This window comes from Mustela erminea, chromosome 7 (assembly GCF_009829155.1).
Source record: "Mustela erminea isolate mMusErm1 chromosome 7, mMusErm1.Pri, whole genome shotgun sequence".
NCBI classification, from domain to species: domain Eukaryota; kingdom Metazoa; phylum Chordata; class Mammalia; order Carnivora; family Mustelidae; genus Mustela; species Mustela erminea.
The window spans coordinates 89617615-89636124 of record NC_045620.1 but is presented as its reverse complement, the minus strand read 5'-3'; the positions used below and the strand labels follow the sequence as shown (position 1 = coordinate 89636124).

Genomic DNA, 18510 nt, shown 5'->3' with positions numbered 1-18510 from the left:
GCTCTCAGATGGGGAGAGAGGACTCCTGGGCTGGGGTCTCAAAAGCAAGTCAGAGGCAGAGAACCGTGACCCAGAGCCAAACACCCCTCCAACTCCATCCACTCTCCCTGCCGCAGACACAGCTCACCTATGAGCAATCCATTTTTAATTACTCTAGAGTGTTTTAATGGCTCTGTAGCCTGTGGGGTCAGGAGAGAGGCCATCTGGCTTGATACCCCTTTGGGTGGTGTCTCCCATGCCCGCTCCTGGAGGCTGTGGGCGGTGAGAGGAAGAGAGAGGAAGGCAGGCAGACTCACGTAAGTGTCGTGGTCATACAGCTCCACCACAATGTTGGGCGGCTGCTCAGCGATGCTGGCCGGCTCACCAAAGATCTCAATCTCATAGAAGATGAGTGTCTGGTCCCAAGTGGGGTTCAGAGTGTTCTTTGCCACCACTGTCTTCTGGCTCTGGTGCAGGAAGGAGACGATGGCGTAGGGATCTGGGTGGGTCAGGCACAGGGTGGGGCAGGGTGGGGAGGGGCAGGAACAGCAGAGACCGTGAGAGTTGTCTGCCCAGGGGTCGTGTGGGCCACAGAGCTGGAGCAGAGCCATGGCTCCTGCTCTGGCTGGGGCAACCTAAAGGTGGGAGCCTGTTTCCCCAGCGCAACCCCCTCGTCCCACCCCTGCCCTCTCTAAGGCCCTCTGGTGGGTCACAGTGCAGAGACAGAGCTGAGTTCCAGGAGAGCGGGCCTAGAGATCCAAAGAAGCCCCCTTCCAGGCTCCTTCCTGGGCTGGCCACCAGGTCCTGCTAGAGGAAGTGCATCCTGGACAGTACATGCATTCATTCATCCAGCAAGCATTTATAAAAAGCCTTCTGCAGGCCAGGTCAAGAGCTCGGTGCTAGGGGCTGAGAATACAGTTAGAGCAGAAACATAATCCATACAAGCAACCCTAAAACTACAATCCTGATCAATGCCTTGAGGAGTGGCTCTAAGACACCGTGGTATCTGTGAGAGAGGGCTCTATCTTCCTTGAGGAAGGAAGAATACAGCAGAGATGCTGTTACCCTCAGACTGGGGTGCCTAGACCTGCCCTCCAGCAAGCCCACACCGGCCACAAGGAGAACAGCCTGGAGGGAGCAGGGACACCAGTTCCGAGGCCCCTGCAAGGGTTCCGCTGGAGACAGCAGTGTTTGGATGGGTGAGCGCCCCAGCGGGAAGCCCGTGGACTGAAGAGCTCTTTGGCAGTGGGTGATGTGACAGGAACCCTGAGATCCCTCCAGCTCCCTGCTGCCCCAAACCATTGTGCATCCTGCCTGCCCGCTAGTCATCCCCCCGACCTGTTCCCAAAGGGATGTTGGTGTCACTAGAGAAGATTCTAGGGCCATGGCTCTCAAATGTGACCATGCAGCAGAATCACCTGGAAGGCTTACACAGACTGCTGGGCCCCACACCCAGAGATGTGCTCATCAGAACTGGGGAGGGGCTTGAGAATTTGCATTTTTAATAAGTTCCCAGATGGTTAGGATGCTGTCCTCTGGGCCTTACTTGGAGAACCAGGGCAGGAGAAAGGCCTACGGAACTGAGTGCAGGCAATCTGGGACAGGGGCAAAGGGCTTGGAGGAGGGGCTCCTCCAGCTTCTCCCATGAGGATGTCAGATAGGGGGCAGGGTCCAGTTTGCCCCCATTTTCTAAGACTCAACGTGCCAGATGCTGAAGGACAAGTCCAGAGATGCAGGAAGCTGGCAGCTGGATGCTAGGTGTCTGGGAGGGCTGAGCGCAACTTGCCCTCACCCGTGCCCTCCACCTTTGGCCCCCGCTCCAGCCTGCAACACCCTGCCTCCTCTGAGCAGCTGCGCCCTAACCCCCATGTGACCCTAGACCCTAAGTGCTAGAAGTTCAGTGCTAGGATGTCCAGCTGTACTCCCGGGACGCGGGTGGGGAGACAGCCCTTCCTCACCAAGGAAGGGGAGAGGAACAGGTACCTCGGCCCTAAGGAGACCGAATGCCACACTACCTCCATCGTACAGGAGGTGACAGAGAGTGACCCTAGAAGAGGCAGGAAGGTCAGAGAGGACTCCCATCAAGAGATGGGGGGAGTAGGGTCCAAGATTCTGATTGTTGGCCCATGGCATGGCTAATTTTACAGGGTGGGGGAGATCTAAGCTAGGAGGCAGATGCTATGGGCACTCAGTGGCTGAATAAGGCTGGGTTTGGCTCACAGGAGGTAGCCACCAGCATGGAACCAGGCTTCAGGCACAAAAGCCACAGTGTAGTCAATCCTAGAGGGCTTCCTGAAGGAAACAGTTTGAACCTGATTCTGGGGGTAGAAGACTGCAAGGCCCTTGAAGGGAAATGGGCAGAGGAAACATGCCACCCCCACCTGGTGGAAACCTCCCTGGCACGGGGCTCCCCCTTCCATGCACCAGCCCGGGTAGGGTTGGCCCCAAACACTTCCCCTCCTGCCCCTGGCAGGGCCCAGCGGCGTCTGTGCATTTAATGAAACCGTCTGGCTGTGATACCATCAGCTCCAAGCTCGGCGGAGAACCTCTCCCTGGTTCCAGTAAGGGAAAGAGGGCGCGTTCCGATAAATAAAACCATATTAGAGAGCCGGCGAAAAAGCCCCTTTTGTTCCCACCCCCCGTGCTTCCCAACGCTTTATTTTTATAAGCACGAGGGCCCCAGACCGGCCGCGTTTACACAAAGATCACAATTGCACATTGTAGCGGCTACGCACCCTGTATTGGTGTTAGCAGCACCCCCCACGCGCACCCCCCCACCCAGCGGGCCAACTCCTTCCAGCGGCCCCAGCAGCCCAAGCAATGAGCTCAGCGCTGGGGGAACGGGGAGGGGGTGGCTTTCAAACAAGAATCACCCAGACCCACACACGGGCCCCGCCCGCCCAGGGGAGGAAAAAACACACAACAAAGGCATTGTAAAGAGCAGGCCTGGAGGCCTGGGGCCTGAGACACTGGGCTACTGTGTGCTGGGGCCCGGCTTCTCCCCCCCACAGGGCCCAGCCCCTCCAAAAAAAAAGAAAGAAGGCGGGCAGGGGTATTGCTGAAGTAAGGTGGTCAGATGAAGGGAAGCCAGACAAACGCACAGACTCATCGCTCTCCCAGGAAGGCCAAGGGGAGGGAGAAGCAAGTCCTGAGGAGAGGTGGAGGGGAAGGTGAGGGGCTGGTTCTTCTCTGTCACTCCAGTCTAGCACTCCTCTCGGGGACACTCCCATAGAAGAGGGGCAGCCTTGGCCCTCGGGCTTCACCCACCAAGCCACATGGAGCTGAAGTGGAAAGCGGCCGGACTGGGGCTCTCTGAGGACCATGAGCGGCCCTAGACGGCTCCAGCTGTGAACACACGTGGTTCTACGAGATACCATCCTTGCTAGAGGCCCCAGGCAGGTGGTTCTTTGGCTGGACCTAGAGCCCTACACCCAACTCTGCTGCTCAGACCTTCCTAGAGCCTTCCTAGACCTTAACCATACACTGAGCCTTCCTCCCAGGCCCTCCTAACTTCCCAGCTCAGACGGGATGGGAGACGGGGCAGACAGCACCATCCCACTCGTCAGGTAAGAGAGCTTTGCCCCATGAAGACGAAGTTACTAGCCCATGCTCACCTGTGACCAGGGCTAGACCCCCCTGACTCCCAGTCTACTGCTCCTTCCATCACTCCATGCCCTTTGGGAAAGAACCCTTCAGAAAGAGGGGAGTAGTGCAAAAGAAAACTGTAATATAGCAATATTTCTTCCTATTAAATTAAGAAAAATTATTTGGAATTATAAAACCCAGTGTTGGCAAATATTTGATGAAATGGGTACTCTCCTTTACTGCTGGAAGCAATTCAGGAAAGCAACTGGGCAGTATGCCCTAAACAACATAAAACTGTTTATACCTTGCTTCCTCTATTCCTGGGAATCACCCAAATTAACCAAAAAGCTATATGCACAGAGATGTTCACTCCAGCATGATGTGCAACCTGTCATTCATTCGCTCTGTCACTACTGACTGACCAGCACGTGGTAGGTAAGCAGAGCACTAGGGATAGGAAAATGAAGGAGACGAAATCTAGGCTCTTAAGATCATGACTACTGGTTGGAAATGGTCACTACAGGGCAGTTAGATTCCAAGGTGATGTGCAGCTTACTCAGGGAATGAATAAGGTGCTGGGCGTCGGGGATACCCCCATGGAGCCTGGCGGCATCATGTCAATCATCCCAAAGGAGGTCTCCTACACTAAGTCTCCAGGACGAGGAGGGACCAAGGCACACCAAGGGAAAGGGGGCGTTCTAGACATCAGCACGGCACTCATGGTGACACCAAAGAGCCTGGGCATTTGAGAAACAGCCACTAGTTGGTCTGGCTGAGGGGAGGAAGGGAACACCTAGGGCAGTGGGGATGAGAGCGGGAGGAGGAGTGCACAAAGATCCCAGATCTGAGCGGGGCAATCTGGACTGAATCCTACAGATCGGTGTTCCCCAAAATGTGAGCTTCATAAACGCGAGTTCTCTGGGGATCTCGTGAGCACTTAAACAAGTCAAACAGCCTCCTTTCCTGAAGCCATTCCAAAGCCTCTCAATGCCACTGTGCATTGTAAATCTGGAAGCGTGCACTGGTCTCCGGTCTCCCTTGCTCAGGAACCCTGCTTAAGTGGAGCATTTCACAAGCCTCCGACGCACTTTGGAAAACAGCTCCATGAGCTCAACGGGATAATTCCCCCTGCCAGAGCCAACCTTAACCGAAAGTCTGCTTCAAGGAGGAGCGGGCAGCGACTGGAGTCCAGACGCCGTAAGCCCCGAAGCAAGGGCTCCCCAGTCCCACCCAAGACAGAGTCTGGATTGGGACGTAACACTAAAACTCTGGTCCCCACCGAGGTGACCTCCGCTGTGAGACCCCACTGCGGCCTTGCCCTTGAGTAATAGCTCTCGGGACCACCCGCCTGGCACACACCTTTGATCTCCCAGGAACCATGAGAACAACAAAGAGGGCACAGGACCGTCTGTTGTCTTAATAGATACTGTACTCTGGTATATTAATAACTTAGCTTTCGGTCTACTCACCATCTCTCATGCTTGGCAAACCATGGCAGGCAGGCCCCCTGAGCCCCGTGGCCTGTGAGGCCCTCCAAGGGGAATTTCTGATTCCCCCAGCCTAAGGGCCATCTTCTGATGTGTCATGACCTCACGACAGAGCATCTCACGGGTTGTCCGTCTTAATGGGACCTCTGTTCACCAGGCAGGGGCAACCCCAACCCAATGTCAAAGAGAAGTCATTGGAATTAAGCATCATTTTATGTTTCTAAATGCCTAGCTGCTACACAGACCACGCATCCTCCTAGCCACGAACCACAAATGTCCTTTCGATGTCTGGAGAATTGAGGCTGACTGTATATTGAAACCCCATCGGAGGCAGAACCCTCAGGTGGCCCGGACAGAACATCTCCACAAGCCTCCCTTTCCTGCCTGAGTTTAATATTATTCAACAAGTGTTTCCTAGGCAGTTACTGCGTGTCCCCACCCCACCCACCCCCCACCCACCCAAACCCACGGCCAGAGAGAAGGAAGCAGACACAGACACAACCCCAGCACAGCTCAGGGCCCCAGGAGCCCACCACTGCAGGAAAGACCCAGGGCATCACAGGTCAGAGTCAAAGGAGCACCTTCTGGAAGAGAGCCGTCTCTGCCTCAGACACTCAGCAGACAGGCTGGAGGATGATACCAGCAACAGACGCCACACTAGACCCTTCCCTGGCCCCAGACGGTCCGGATTCACACATGAGTTTCCTCCAAGAAGTGCCAGCCGGTGGCCACGCACAGCCTTCGGCCGCCAGCCACCCCAGGTCAGTGCCAGGGGAGAAATTGCTTTGGTTTAGGGTTTGGGAGTGAAAATAAACACTCTGGGGTTTATAGGTTCACCCATGTTGGCTGCTGTTTTCCTTTCCAGCAGCTGGTCAATCAGGCCTTTCATTCAGAAGCCAGCGGCCTCTGAGGAAGCCCTGGGCAGTGCCCTCAAAGCTCAAGGGATGTTTATTTGGGGGAGGGGGTGGGGCTGGGATGGAAAGTGTGACATCTTCCGCAGGCCAGCGCCTGGCTGACCCTGCCTGTGGTCCCCCGGGGCGCCTGCCATCTCCCAGCATGGGTTTCTTGGGAGGGCCTCCGTCCCTGCAGTGTCCTCGGCCAGCCCAGCCCAAGGACAACAACAGGAGGACAAAGGCCCCCCCCAGTCCTTGCCCCACGCCCACACAGGCCTGCTGCCTGCACCCCTGTCTCTCATGCCCTGCTAAGGAAGAAGAAAGGCTGTGGCTGAGTTCATCTCTCTTCTCTCAGCATACATCCCAATGGGCAGCGAGCATTCTGGCAGGTTCCCAACAAGGGCCAGGTGCACATGTCTGCCCCTCCCCCAACTGCAGCATGTGGGTTTTGCATATGCTTTTCAGAAGGTGCTGTCGGGACCTGGGGACCCAAAGCCCAGAGGAGAAATTGCTCCATCTACCATGTACCTGGCTGCCCAGGGCTGGAAAAAAGGTCACTGGGAGGAGAGAATGTGGGGAACCCCAGCTGCTGGGGTGAGGCATGAGGGTGGTTCCCCCTCTGGGGGAGGAGCAGGGCCCAGCCGAAGAGAAGCAAGTGGCTGTGAGCTAAAGGGCCATCCTATAGTGAACAGAAGGTCACTGTCACAGAAGAATTCACTTCTACTCAAGGAAGTAGCAAGCACTTGGAGGATGGCAGGTCATTTGTCAGCTATTTGATCTCAAGCAGTTTAGTTAAGCTACCTGCGTCTCTGTCTCCTCACCTGTAAAATGGGAACATGAAGCCCCTAGCTCATAGGAGAGACATAAGGGTCACGTGCACCGAGACCAGTAAAATGCCAGGGCTCACAGTGAGCGCTCAGTCAATGTCCGTTCTTCAGGTACCAAGTGCAGGTTCAAGGATAAGACAAAGAGCCTTCCTGGAGGAGTTCACAGTCATAATGGGAAAGACAGCAATTGATCTAGGTGGCAGTCACGGCTGTGAGAGGCATTGGTGGGGCGCCGGCCTCGTGTCAAGGAAGGAGCAACCATCTGGGCTTGGGGCTGCATCAGAGGACCTGAGCTAGGTCTTGAAGAATGAGTAAGAGCTTGCTGGGTTAAAAATTGGGAGGGAATGCATTCTAGGCAGAGAGAGCATGGAGTAGAAAGGCCAGGAAGAGCTCCACAAAGGTTGACAAAAGTTGGTGAGACCAGAGCTAGTCTTAGAGGCCAACTAGGGAACAAAGCAACTGCGAGCTCCACAGGAGTCTGATCCACAAAAATCCCCAGCTGTGTCCCAGTGTCTACACTGGAGATCAGAGGAGTGACATGACCAGATCTGTCTGAGGCAGGGTAGAAGGTAAGGGAGGTCAGGAGATGAGAAGGGGTGAGGCCAGTTCCTGGGAACATCTCCAAGAGAGATTCAGAAGCCAGAATCCGCGGGACTGGAGGACGGATGGTTTCCAAACTGACAGGCAATAGACACGTGCTAGTGCAACACCAGAACCAAGGTAGGCAAAGAGGGGAGGCCTGGGTCAGGGAAGGAGAGCACCAGGAGTTCAGTTTGGATAGGATGAACTGAGGAGCCAATGATGGAGGCAACCTGGGGGAGACACCTAAGACATGGCTAGACACGTGGAGCTCCTACGAACTGAAGGTCTGGAAGCTTCTCCAACATGGGTGGTCCATGGAGCCAGGGAAGGTGAGGGCACCCCAGTGCCCAGAGAAGAGGACACACAGACAGACTGTCAAGACCATCAGACTTAGAGGCCTGGGAAGCCCCTCAAGTAGGAGCAGGAAGAGTAGAAAGAGGCTGCAGGAGACCCTGGAGACAGAAGTAGCCTAGGGGTCAGAGCCAGAGGGGCTCTCAGAAGGAAGTGATGGTCAACAAACCCAGCAGAAGGGTCAAGCAGGCCACCGGACAACCAACCCAGTGACCCCAGCAAAATGAGCCACCTCCACAAATCCCACAAACAGCCCCAGCTCCCCCACACTGGAGAAGCCCTGTTGGCTCAGCTCCCGGCTCTCAGCCCCTGGTCTCGGACTCCCTTCCCACCTACCAGAAAAGGAGTCCTTGTCCATCGAGGGCAGGTCCCGGGCCTGGTACATATAGCAGCGTAAGTGGTAGCGGTTCCCATCTGTACCAAGGAGGAAACAGAGATGCCAAGTGAGCAGCTAGGAGCTGCTGAGAGCAGCGGCTGGGGTAAGGGGAGTCTCCCGCAGGAAGGGCCACAGACGAAGGGTGTGAGCCATGGAAATGACACATGTCACATGTCACGCTCTGTGGGAGTAAGCCGCTCACAGGATCAGAGCAGACCGTGGCTCCTGAGTGTCGTGTCCTGGGGCCTGGGGAGAGCTGGGGAGAAGGGGATGGAGGAGAAGCCAAATAAATGATAGGGGCAGCCAGAATACACAGGGCCCTGAACGCCCGAATTCAGGCACGCCACACGCAGCAGGACATGCACGTGTGTGAATGCACACGCACCTACACACCCCCACCACAGACACACACCCACCACAAAGCACCTAGACTCGATTCTCCTAGCCCCCATACAAAAATGCATGAGGCTACACACCTGTCGACCTCACCCTGCTAGACACCACCAAGTATCACTTACAGTCAAAGATGCAGGAAATCGTGGGTCTGTTCACGCCGAAGCTCAGGGTGGACACGGACATGGAATCGTCACTCCTGTCATCTACCACGCCGCCCTGGGGACACAGAGCTGGTCGTGACCAATCCTGACCTCAGAGCTAGGGGGAGTCATTTGCCCAAATCAGGAGACCTCTAGACAACACTCCTCAGCTGCTGAGAGCTGGGCCATTGGCCTCTGATTTTACTCTAGGGTACCACATCCTCCTACAGCCTCCCCAGACTCCACTGTCAAGTCCACAGGGAAACTGTTCTCCCTCTCTGGTGGAGACCGGACGTGCCAGAATGGGATATGGAGTGATTCTGGCCCAAGAGGTTAGGGTCTGATAGAAGGAAGGATTCTAGGGCAGAGAATCCAGTGGGGATTTTCCCACTGGGATGAGTTAAGAGAAGCCAAATCGGGGGACCTCTGTCCACTCCCTGCACATCTGGACACTGGGTCCTAGCTCTGGAGGAGGCTGTGCTATGTCATCACCACCTCTCACCCGCTCGCACTAAGCTGAGGGCAAAAGAGGACACAGGCTGTGGCCAGGACAGGGCCCTGAGCAAGAGGCAGGGCCCATAAGCACTCAGGCTCAGAGGCCAGTCTGCCAGTGTACGGCTCACGAGACTAGCCAGTCAGTCCTCTCGCTTTGGCCTCATTCTCACTGGGCTCTAACTGCTGAGCCGTACACCAGCCTCCTTGGACCACGTGCCTACCGCCCAGGTGTATCCGGAGCCAGCTCGGGCACACTGTGGCCCCTCTCTGGCACCTTGCATGATTTGGGGGACTTCAGGGACCCAGCATGGATCAAGGCCCCCACAAGAACAGGAAATGTACTGGTTACTCCACAGCCCAGCCTCCAGATTTGGCTTTCTTGGCAAGCCCACCAGCCTCTTGTGGCCCAGAGCCCAGCAGAGGGATGGGGAGAGCTGGACAGTGTTCCCATGCTGTCCACTCTCTCTGCAGCCTCTCCAAGAGATTTCTCCAGGTCCCTCACCTCTCTCTTCCCTACCATCACCTGCCCCACTCTCTTGCCCTATTCCTGTTCCCAACACACAAGCACACACACCCTTGTGTGTGAACAGAAACTCTGGGCTCACCACCAATGGCCTGTTAATCTGGCCCAGGCCCACACAGGGTGGCCGTTTGCCAGGACTTTCCACCCTGCCACCTGGCCATAGCCATCTCCCAGGAACCCTCTCTCCAAAGAGAAGACACATGGCCATTTCCACATGGTCCTCTCCAAGTCACACCCACTCTCAGGGCCCAGTCCTAGACCCCTCATTGGAGAAGTCCCCCTGAAAGCCTGCCTTCCCACTTCTGATCTGCCCACACCCAGAGCCAGAACCAGCATTGTTATCCAGAGCCCAAATCCTTCATGGGTCCTCAGTACTGAAGGATCCTGATCAGACCTCAGGTGACCTGCGCCGTTTTCCCATTCAACACCAAGGCTTCCCTCCCCCAAACCCAGCGCTAAGCATTAGGCAGGCCATGCCCCTTGAAGCTGGCCAAGACTCACGCCTGCTCCATCACAAGCTCTTTCTCTTCCCTAGCCGGAATTGCCTTTGACTATCCCAAACCCCTCCATCTTCAGGGCATCTTAGGACACCAAGGGAAAGCCTGCCCTGGTCACTCTAGGTCAACATAGAAATGCATACTAACATATGCCAGGTCTTCCTCTGCCCCCTTCCTGCAAAAGGGACCCTAAGACACACATGCAGGAATAGCGGGTCTATCTACTCTTCCAGGGGTCTCAGCGAGGTCTAGCTTCAACCAGGAAGTCTCTGGCACCCACCACAGGACACCCCCCTCAAAGACCCCCTTGTTTTGATCATAACGTCAACACAAGCTCTAGAACCAGATTTCTGGGGCTCCAATTCCGGTCCTGCTGTGTATTGGCTGTGTGACTTTGGGGAGCTTGCTTAACCTCTCTGTATCATATCTGTAAATTTGGAATAATTCTACAGTATCTATCTCAGAAAGTTGCTGTAATTATTAAGGAGATATACTGTGTGTTCTTAGCACAACTCCTGGCACATAATAAATGCTCAATAAGTGTTTGCTAGTAATGATCTTATGAAACAAATAAGGCACAGTGGGTTAGAGTCTGGGTAGGGCATAAACTGTAAATCTCGCAACTATTCTCAGGGGTGGTATTCATATACCTCATATTTGTTCAAAATTATTCCAGAAGCTGGAAAAGTGGACATTTCAGGAGCCACAGCCCTGGGCAGAAATCAAAAGCAATCAATCAAGCAATCAGTCTCTCAACACACACATACACACACATGCACACATGATAAAGCAGGATAACAGGGAGGGTGTCATACTACAGACAAGGAAAGACCCTGAAGAGGATCCTCTCTCCTGAGCAGGTGCGGACCCCAAGCATCCTGGGTTCCCCCCAGAAAAAGCATTTGGCCCCACAATGCTGCACTGGCATCCCGCCAGAGCCCACACCACATCCAACAGCTAACGGACGGCTCCCAGTTTCAGGATCTGCAAGGCCGCACATAGGGCTGGACCTGGGGGGCCCTGCAGGCCACCCCAGGCGAGAGGCACAGGACGCCAAGGAAAGCAGATCAGAACACTGGAAACGGGGCTTGGCCAGCCCCCCCCCTTTCCAACCACCCGTAGCACATGCAGCCCAATGCACCTTGGTGGGAGGGCAGGGGTTCTGGCTAAAGGCAGGGTGCAAGGCCCGGGACCCGGTGGCCCTGCCATCTCAGCCTGCCAACATGCTCGTGCCCCCCACGAGTTGGGTGCTAAGGTAAGTGAAGGGAGGAGATTGCCTCTGCCTCCCACAGCCTCCATAATGCCTTCGCCCCCTCCCAGCACCTGCAGAGACCTCCGTGATTGCTGAAGGCTGCCAGCGCACTTCCCGAACACTCACCTCACATCTCCTCCAGATGGCCCCCACCCCAGCTGCCTCCCAGAAGCGCCACTCCCACCAGAACTCCTCGGTCTGGGGCTTTGGCAGCAATTTCTGGGTCTCTGTCCAAGGGCAGTCGGCCCTCCTGTGATCAGAAAAGGTGTCCCCCTCCCTGGGATTTCCACAAAGGCAGGCACCAGGTGTCTCAGGCCTAGCTCAGTGCTTGGCCCAGGGCGGGCCCTGGCCCTCAGAAACAATGTCCTTCAGAGGGAGGAACCAGTATCCCCTTGGGGAAGGCCCCTCACACTGCCTGGGCTTTTCCACCTGTCCTGCCCCCAGAATGGGGGGCACAGGACCCTCCACACCACCCTCAGTCCCCAACCTGCACCCCCAAGTATGGACTTGCCTCCTCCTTCCCTTCTCCCCCAGCTCAAAATGTCAGATGGCGATGGCTGAGAAGAAGCTGGGAGAACCAGGAGCCAGGCTGAGGGACACCCACTAAGTTCAGTCCCTCCCAGGAGAGCCCCAGCCCCACAGTCACTCTGGTTCCCAGCCTGGGCAGAATTCTACCCACACCTCCGGCTGATGTCTCTCCATCCTCTGACCCACTGGCCTTCACAGGGGAGGCTGGGCTCTGCACACATCCTCTTCAGGCCCTGTGAGCAGACAGGGAGGCCAGCTCTCCCTCCCAGCCCAGCCGCGGCCTCTGAATTGAGTCTCCAGCAGTCTGGACACCCCCCAAACACCCCCATCCCCAATGACTTTCATGCTCAACCCAGCTGAAATCTTCTAGGGACCCTTTCTTGCCCCCAGGCCTTTCTTGCCCCCACATTGGTCTCTCTACCCTCTTATTTCCCTTCTTTTTCCTAGGTGTCTAGACTCATCCTCGAGGTCTCTGTGCAAGAATGAGTAAGCCCCCCCCCCAGGGGCTTCTGCGGTGCCCTGAACCCCCTCTTACCACATCTAGCACCCCTCTCACTGTTGACTTGTCTGTGCCCTCCCACTGAGGGCTCTGGGAGATTTCTGTCATATACCCAGCTCCCCTCACCCACAGCTGGTGCTCAGTACACATCTGGAGAGCAGATAAATGAAAGAAGGAGGTGGCCTCAGGAGAGAGCAACACCGTGAGCTACGGCTACAGCTCATGAAGGAGGCCAGCCTGTCACCCAGGTCAGGGGATCAGTCTGTCTGATAACAGGAAACCCCATGTCACACTTCCTTCATCCTGAGGTACATTTCAGTTTTCAAGTGTAGACATGCAAGGCTCACACACCAGAATTTCTCTCTAGGCAAACAATGAAGCCACATGAAAACTTGATTTGGGAGCCTCTGGGAGGCACCTCCTTCCTGTCTTGTGCTTTGCTGGATGTTTAGCAGCATTCCTGGTCTCGACCCATTAGATCCCCAGGAGTTCCTGCCCATTCAGTTGTGACCACCAAAAATATCTTCAGACATCATCAAATGTCACTTGAGGGACAGAGTGGGGGATAGGAACTGCCCCCTGTGGAGACCCCTGGTGAAAATCTAACACAATGGGGCATCCCCTTCCCACCCTTGGCAGGTTCCTAGCATTTAAGCAGCACTCAGTAAATGGTGCTAGTGGTGTCCTTTTCAATCTTACAACTCTCCAGTCTCACACTAAAATAATACTTTCCTCCCTTTAATCTCTTGTTTCTTTAAATCTGGAATCCGTCACCTTCTCTCTGCCTCAGGGCCTTTGCACAAGCTGTTCTTGCCACCTAGAATGCCCTTCCAGGTGAGCTAACGTGAGTTCTTGTCTCAGCTCAGTCACCACTGAGGCCTGGATACTGCTGTGGCTGCCATCCCTTCAGCAGCAGCCCCCCCTTAGCCTCTCCTAGCTCTCTCCTGCATCCATCCCTCCACGTGTACAGGCAAGGCACATACGCTCCCCTATCCCCTGCACCCAGCCCAGCATCAGGCACTTAGCAGTCATCCAGTAAAGATTTGTCACAGAAAATGAATCACCAGCATTCCTGCCCTAAGCCACGTGGGCAGCGATCAGACCTCAGGTCTCAGGGGAAAGTTTAGGAAAATGCACATCAGACCGCACCCTCTTTCAGTAAGCTGTTACTACAGAAAGAACAAGGGATAGGGGTTCACACACACACACACACACACACACACACACACACACTGTGGGGCCATGTCTGGGGTGGAACAGAATGGGCTGTACCCTCAGAAGGTCCCACTCAGGAAAGCTTCCTGGAGGAGGGAAAGAGAAGAATGTTGGCATAGGGGAGCAGCAGAGTGCTGGGCGCCTGTGCCCCCCAGAGCTCGGGGGAAGACTCAGCGAAAGGGGCAAATTTGGGGCACAGCAAGCTAGGAGAGGAAGGCCAGCTTGCTTCTGCTCTCGCTCGGAGTCCTGGGCAGAGAGAGCCAGGCCGCAGTGGCAGCTGAAGCCTCGCTTTCTGTCCACCCACTCTCCCCCCACCCCACTCCATACACTCGCTCTTCCCCAGCCCCAGCAGGCCCCGGGCATTGGGTTTCCCACAGCCACATTCCTGCCTCGATAGCTCATGCCTATGCGACTCCCAGACTGTGGTCTGTGGCCACACACTCCATCCTGGGGCTAGCTATGTAAGGGATCCTGCTGCTCGCCCAGGGGACTGGGCAGCATCCAACCCACCACGGCCCGGCCGGCGGCCGCGGCTCCCGAGAAGAGCCTGAGCTGAGGAGTGCAAGGAACCCTCTCCCTCCCAGACAGTGCAGGGCTGCCCCCGGGGTCCCCAGAACCAGGGGCCAAACCCACCTTGTCTGCTAAGGACTCCTGCCCCAGGATCTTGGTGTGGCCCCCACACCAGAAGGAGGTGGGCAGTTTCTGGGAAAACACGCTGCTTAAGAAGGGGACCCCACGGCCCACCTAAATTGGATCCAAGACCAAGCACTAGACCGCTAGCATGTCTGAAATTCCTCCTGTCCAGCTGGTTGTCGGTCACACACACACACCTCCTCCCTCTGGCAGGGGTGTGACGCCTCCTCCGTACAGGCCCCGAGGAAGGACGGAGAATGAAGGGGCAAGACCAGCGGTGGCTGAAGCAAAAAGATAGGCTGAGCAGAGGGTCCCCTGGGCTGAGCAGGCAGAGGACAAAGCCCCCATCAGCCATGCCGTGATGGTCAGGAAGGAAGCAACAGAGTTCTGGCGATAGCTCAGGGGGCTACTGGGACGCCCTTTGTCCCATCAGAGTCAAGCAGGTGGGTTTCGGGGACCAGCCACCCTCCTGGCTTCTGAGGAGAGCTCAGTGCCAGTACCTGATGAACCAAGAGAGCACAGGTGACTACGGGAAGAATGTTACTACGGGACCCTTATCTCTTATGTAAACAGGACCAGGGGGACCCACCCCCCCTCCGCCAACCCAGAGCAGTAAGTACTGGAGCTGGCCTGCCAGGCTCCGAAGAGCAAATTAGTAAGTTTTCAGGTGTATTGCAAGGCAGCTGTTAAACACAGCCATCTGTAATAATTAAGTCATATAAATTTATAACTACAGAAATTTAAAACAGAGGTGATGGGGCGCCTGGGTGGCTCAATCAGTTATGCGTCTGACTCACGATTTCGACTCCAGTCATGTTGCTGGGGTCCTGGGATCAAGCCCCACATTGGGCTCTGTGCTGGGTGCAGCACCTGCTTGGGATTCTGTCTCTTTCTCCCTCACCCTCTGCCCTTCCCCCACCCTCTAAAATAAATAAATAAATCTTTTTCGAAAAGGTAATAAATCCTCGAGCTCATCACTTCCTAATTATTTTACGACTTTTGACTATTGTTCCGCTCCTGAGGTTACATACAGCTCACGGATCCGTGGGCTGAAAATGCTACAGAACCAGCCGCCCCCTGCTCTCTGGTCGACTCCTCCCATCTCCACTCTCAGGGATGTCACACTGCTAGTTTGCAACCGGCCACGGCGGGGACATTTACACCACGAAACCAGCAAATACGACAAACCAGACTGGGTTTGGTTTTCAGATTTTTTTTTTTTTCTTTCTGGAGAGCCAGTTATTAAACGCTGACCAGCACGCCCTAGGCTGAGCTGCCAGGACCTCTTCTCACTGCTGGCTTTGCTGCGACAACCAGGTAACAGCCACATCAGGTAATATGCTATCGACCCCGAACAACCCCACCACTATCCAGAGCAGTTTTCTCAGTGCTCATGGGAGGAAACACTACTAGAATCCTTATGGCTTGCCTTCTCTGTACCTCCCTTTGCTAATCTGTAGTAACAAACCCCACCTCCTAGGACTGCTGGGGCGTTAAGGAAGATAATACACAAACAGGGCAGAGGTAATGCCTTGCACCACAGGCACAGGCTCTAGGAGGACTGGTAGATGCGGCTCAGAGTGAGCCTGAGAGTGAATCTGTTCACCTTTGCAGGGCCTGTGGTCTCTTCTGCAACTCCTCGGCTGCCCCCAGAAAGGGACAGCAGCCACAGAATGCAGACACAAATGAGCCTGGTCATGCATCACCAAAGCCCCATCTACACAAAACGGCTGAGGACAGACGAGGCTCGTACGCTGTGGCTTGCCGACCCCTGCTCTGGAAGGGGGTGTTATTGTTTTTGCTCTGTTATCAGCTCCATCCTGAAAGTGAAGAAACTGGGGACTGGAGAGGTCAATGTCTTCCCTAGGGTCACATAACAAAATTAACTGGCAGAGCCAGGGGCAGGGGAAGGGGTGTCCCCCAGCAACCACTCCGGGCTCTTCCCGGCTTCGGCTTCCACAACAGGACTCAGCACCTGAGTGGGACTCCGGGGCGGGACAGGGCTGAGTGCCAAGTCGTGGCCTTGGGGAGCCCAGGACCCACGTCACTGCCCTGGCCGCCCAGCCTCAGCTTCCAGGGAAACCCCACACAGGCTAGAGGGCCAGGACGAAGGAGGAGAACACTTTAAAAGATGGAATTTGGGAACACAGACCTCCCTTCCTAATCAGGGCTGATTGCAGCCTTAAGTAGAATAGCAGGCAAGGGTGCAACCCCGTTTAATTTACAGCTGGAGCCGAGGCTTGGAAGCAGCTGCAAAAATCCTTGCACAACTACGGGCCAGCCCCCTGGGAGCTCGGGGATGGAATCAGGAAACCTAGAGAATCCACAGTGCCACGTGTGGGCTGGTGTAGGCGTCTGTGTGTACACGAGTGTGTGTGCGCGCACGTGCCCCTCTAGACTTCCCTGTACCCAAATGAGGGGTTTGCAGAGAATGTTCAAGCAGGTTCTGCCCCACGCCAAAACGCCTCAGTAATTAGGATGACTGTGCATCCCCCTTTGTCTGGGACAGCCCTAGCTTACGCCCGTTTCCCACCATGATTAGTACAATAAGTTGTCACCCTAGCCATTGTGGATACAGATCCCAGTGCATGTACAGTGACACACACGGGGGCCCCACCACATCTGCCCATCTGTGACATGCCTTCCTCTGCACCCGTGTCCGCCTGGGGGCTGGCATTTTGTCTCAGGTACATAGACACACCGTTGGCCCCTCCAGACTTCAGTGTCCAAATCTGGAGTCAGAAAGATCCTGGGGTCCACCAATTTAAAGGAATTACCCAAATGGTCTTCCCATGGGGGGCAGCAAGAGGGCCAGGGAGGCCCCTGCTTGAGAGGCCAGCCAGTCTTCAGTTATCTCCCGCTTGCACAAAACCAGGTCTAGAACAGGTGCTCAATTAGCATGTTCAAGAAACAGAATCCATGGAGACATAGAATCGCTTCCCCCGTCTATGCAGACCAAGTGGGGATTTGGGTTACTTAATGAAGCCAACCCCTCTCACCTCCCAGATGCTGCCGTTGGTCCAAGTGCCACTCTGGGAACTAGGCCCGGGTACCCTGCCTAGAGCAGGGCTTCATCCAGGTGCAGAAACGGGCCCTACCCTCCTCCCCCATATCTCACTGCCTTTTCTGGCAGCTCAGATCCCAAATTACTCCTCTCTAGCACCAGCCTCTCCCTGCCTGATGCCCCTTTCTGCACTTCCAACTCCCAGCTGCCCATGTCTGCCTATCCTCAGGCCTGTCCCCGTAGATCCTCTCCACTTCAGGTCAGGACTCAGACATCAGACAACCAACAGGAGGCCTCTTGGGGTGGGGGTAACAGTGCCAGCCCCTCTCTACCTGCCCCACTGCTCCAAGGAAGCCAAGCCACATGGCTACACAGAAAAAGTGGTGCCAACAGCCGAGGGGTCCAGCCAGCTTCCCAGGACCCTCTCTAGGACCCTCACTTGACGGTCTTCTCTAGGAGGACATTACGCCCTGATGGGAATATGAACTTGGGAACAGAGGACAGAAGAGCCCATTGTATGGCCTTCATTCTAGAACTGACTCACATTATGTGTCTGGGCAAACCCCTTCTCAGGGCTCAGTTTCTTCTGGAGTAATACTAGGGGCTCGGAGTTGTTCCAGAACAGCACTGCCCGGCAGAACTTTCTGCAATGGTGAAAGCATTCTATAGCTTCACGGTCCAATATGGTAACCACGAGCATGGTGTAGCTACTGAATGCTTGGAATGTGGTTGGTGGGACTGAGGAACAAAATGGTCTTATTTTAATTACTTTAAATGTAAATTGAAATCTTCTCAAGCAGCTAGTGGCTACCGTGTTAGACAATGCAGTTCTGGAACCTCAGTCTCTCCAACTGTAAAATGGGTATAATATTAGAATCCAGTCTTCTGGAGTCACCGTGAGGATAAAATGAGACCACGTACAGAAAGCTTTCAGCCCAATCTCCGGCCATGGTAAGATGGGTTTCAGTAATTCTTATTCTCTTTGGGTTCCCAAATTCCCTTGAGAACTGAAGAAAACCACAGACCTTAGGCCAGAATTTACACATCACAAACACACATGCCAACGGGCACGTACACACATATCCCACATGTGCATACCTCGTACTCCTTCATACACACGTGCACATACAAATCACACACACGGGCCTGTGGCACACATACTGTGTGTGTGCACACTTCAGCCATGTGCTCCCACATGAGACATACTTGCGTACACGGATCACACCCGCACACCCACAGCTACACCTC

At 55.1% G+C, this 18510-nt stretch overlaps 1 protein-coding gene across 21 annotated transcripts in view; it reads right to left on the bottom strand.

Annotated features, from left to right (window-relative positions):
- DYSF (dysferlin) overlaps positions 1-18510 on the bottom strand; it is a 204191-nt gene that overhangs the window by 77743 nt on the left and 107938 nt on the right. For all 21 annotated transcript variants that reach the window (XM_032352429.1, XM_032352420.1, XM_032352432.1 and 18 more), the window contains 3 exons: positions 8599-8692; positions 8041-8118; positions 297-478 (listed from right to left, as the gene is read on the bottom strand). In XM_032352429.1, coding sequence (XP_032208320.1) covers positions 297-478; positions 8041-8118; positions 8599-8692 — 354 coding nt within the window. The remainder of the gene's footprint in view (positions 1-296; positions 479-8040; positions 8119-8598; positions 8693-18510) is intronic.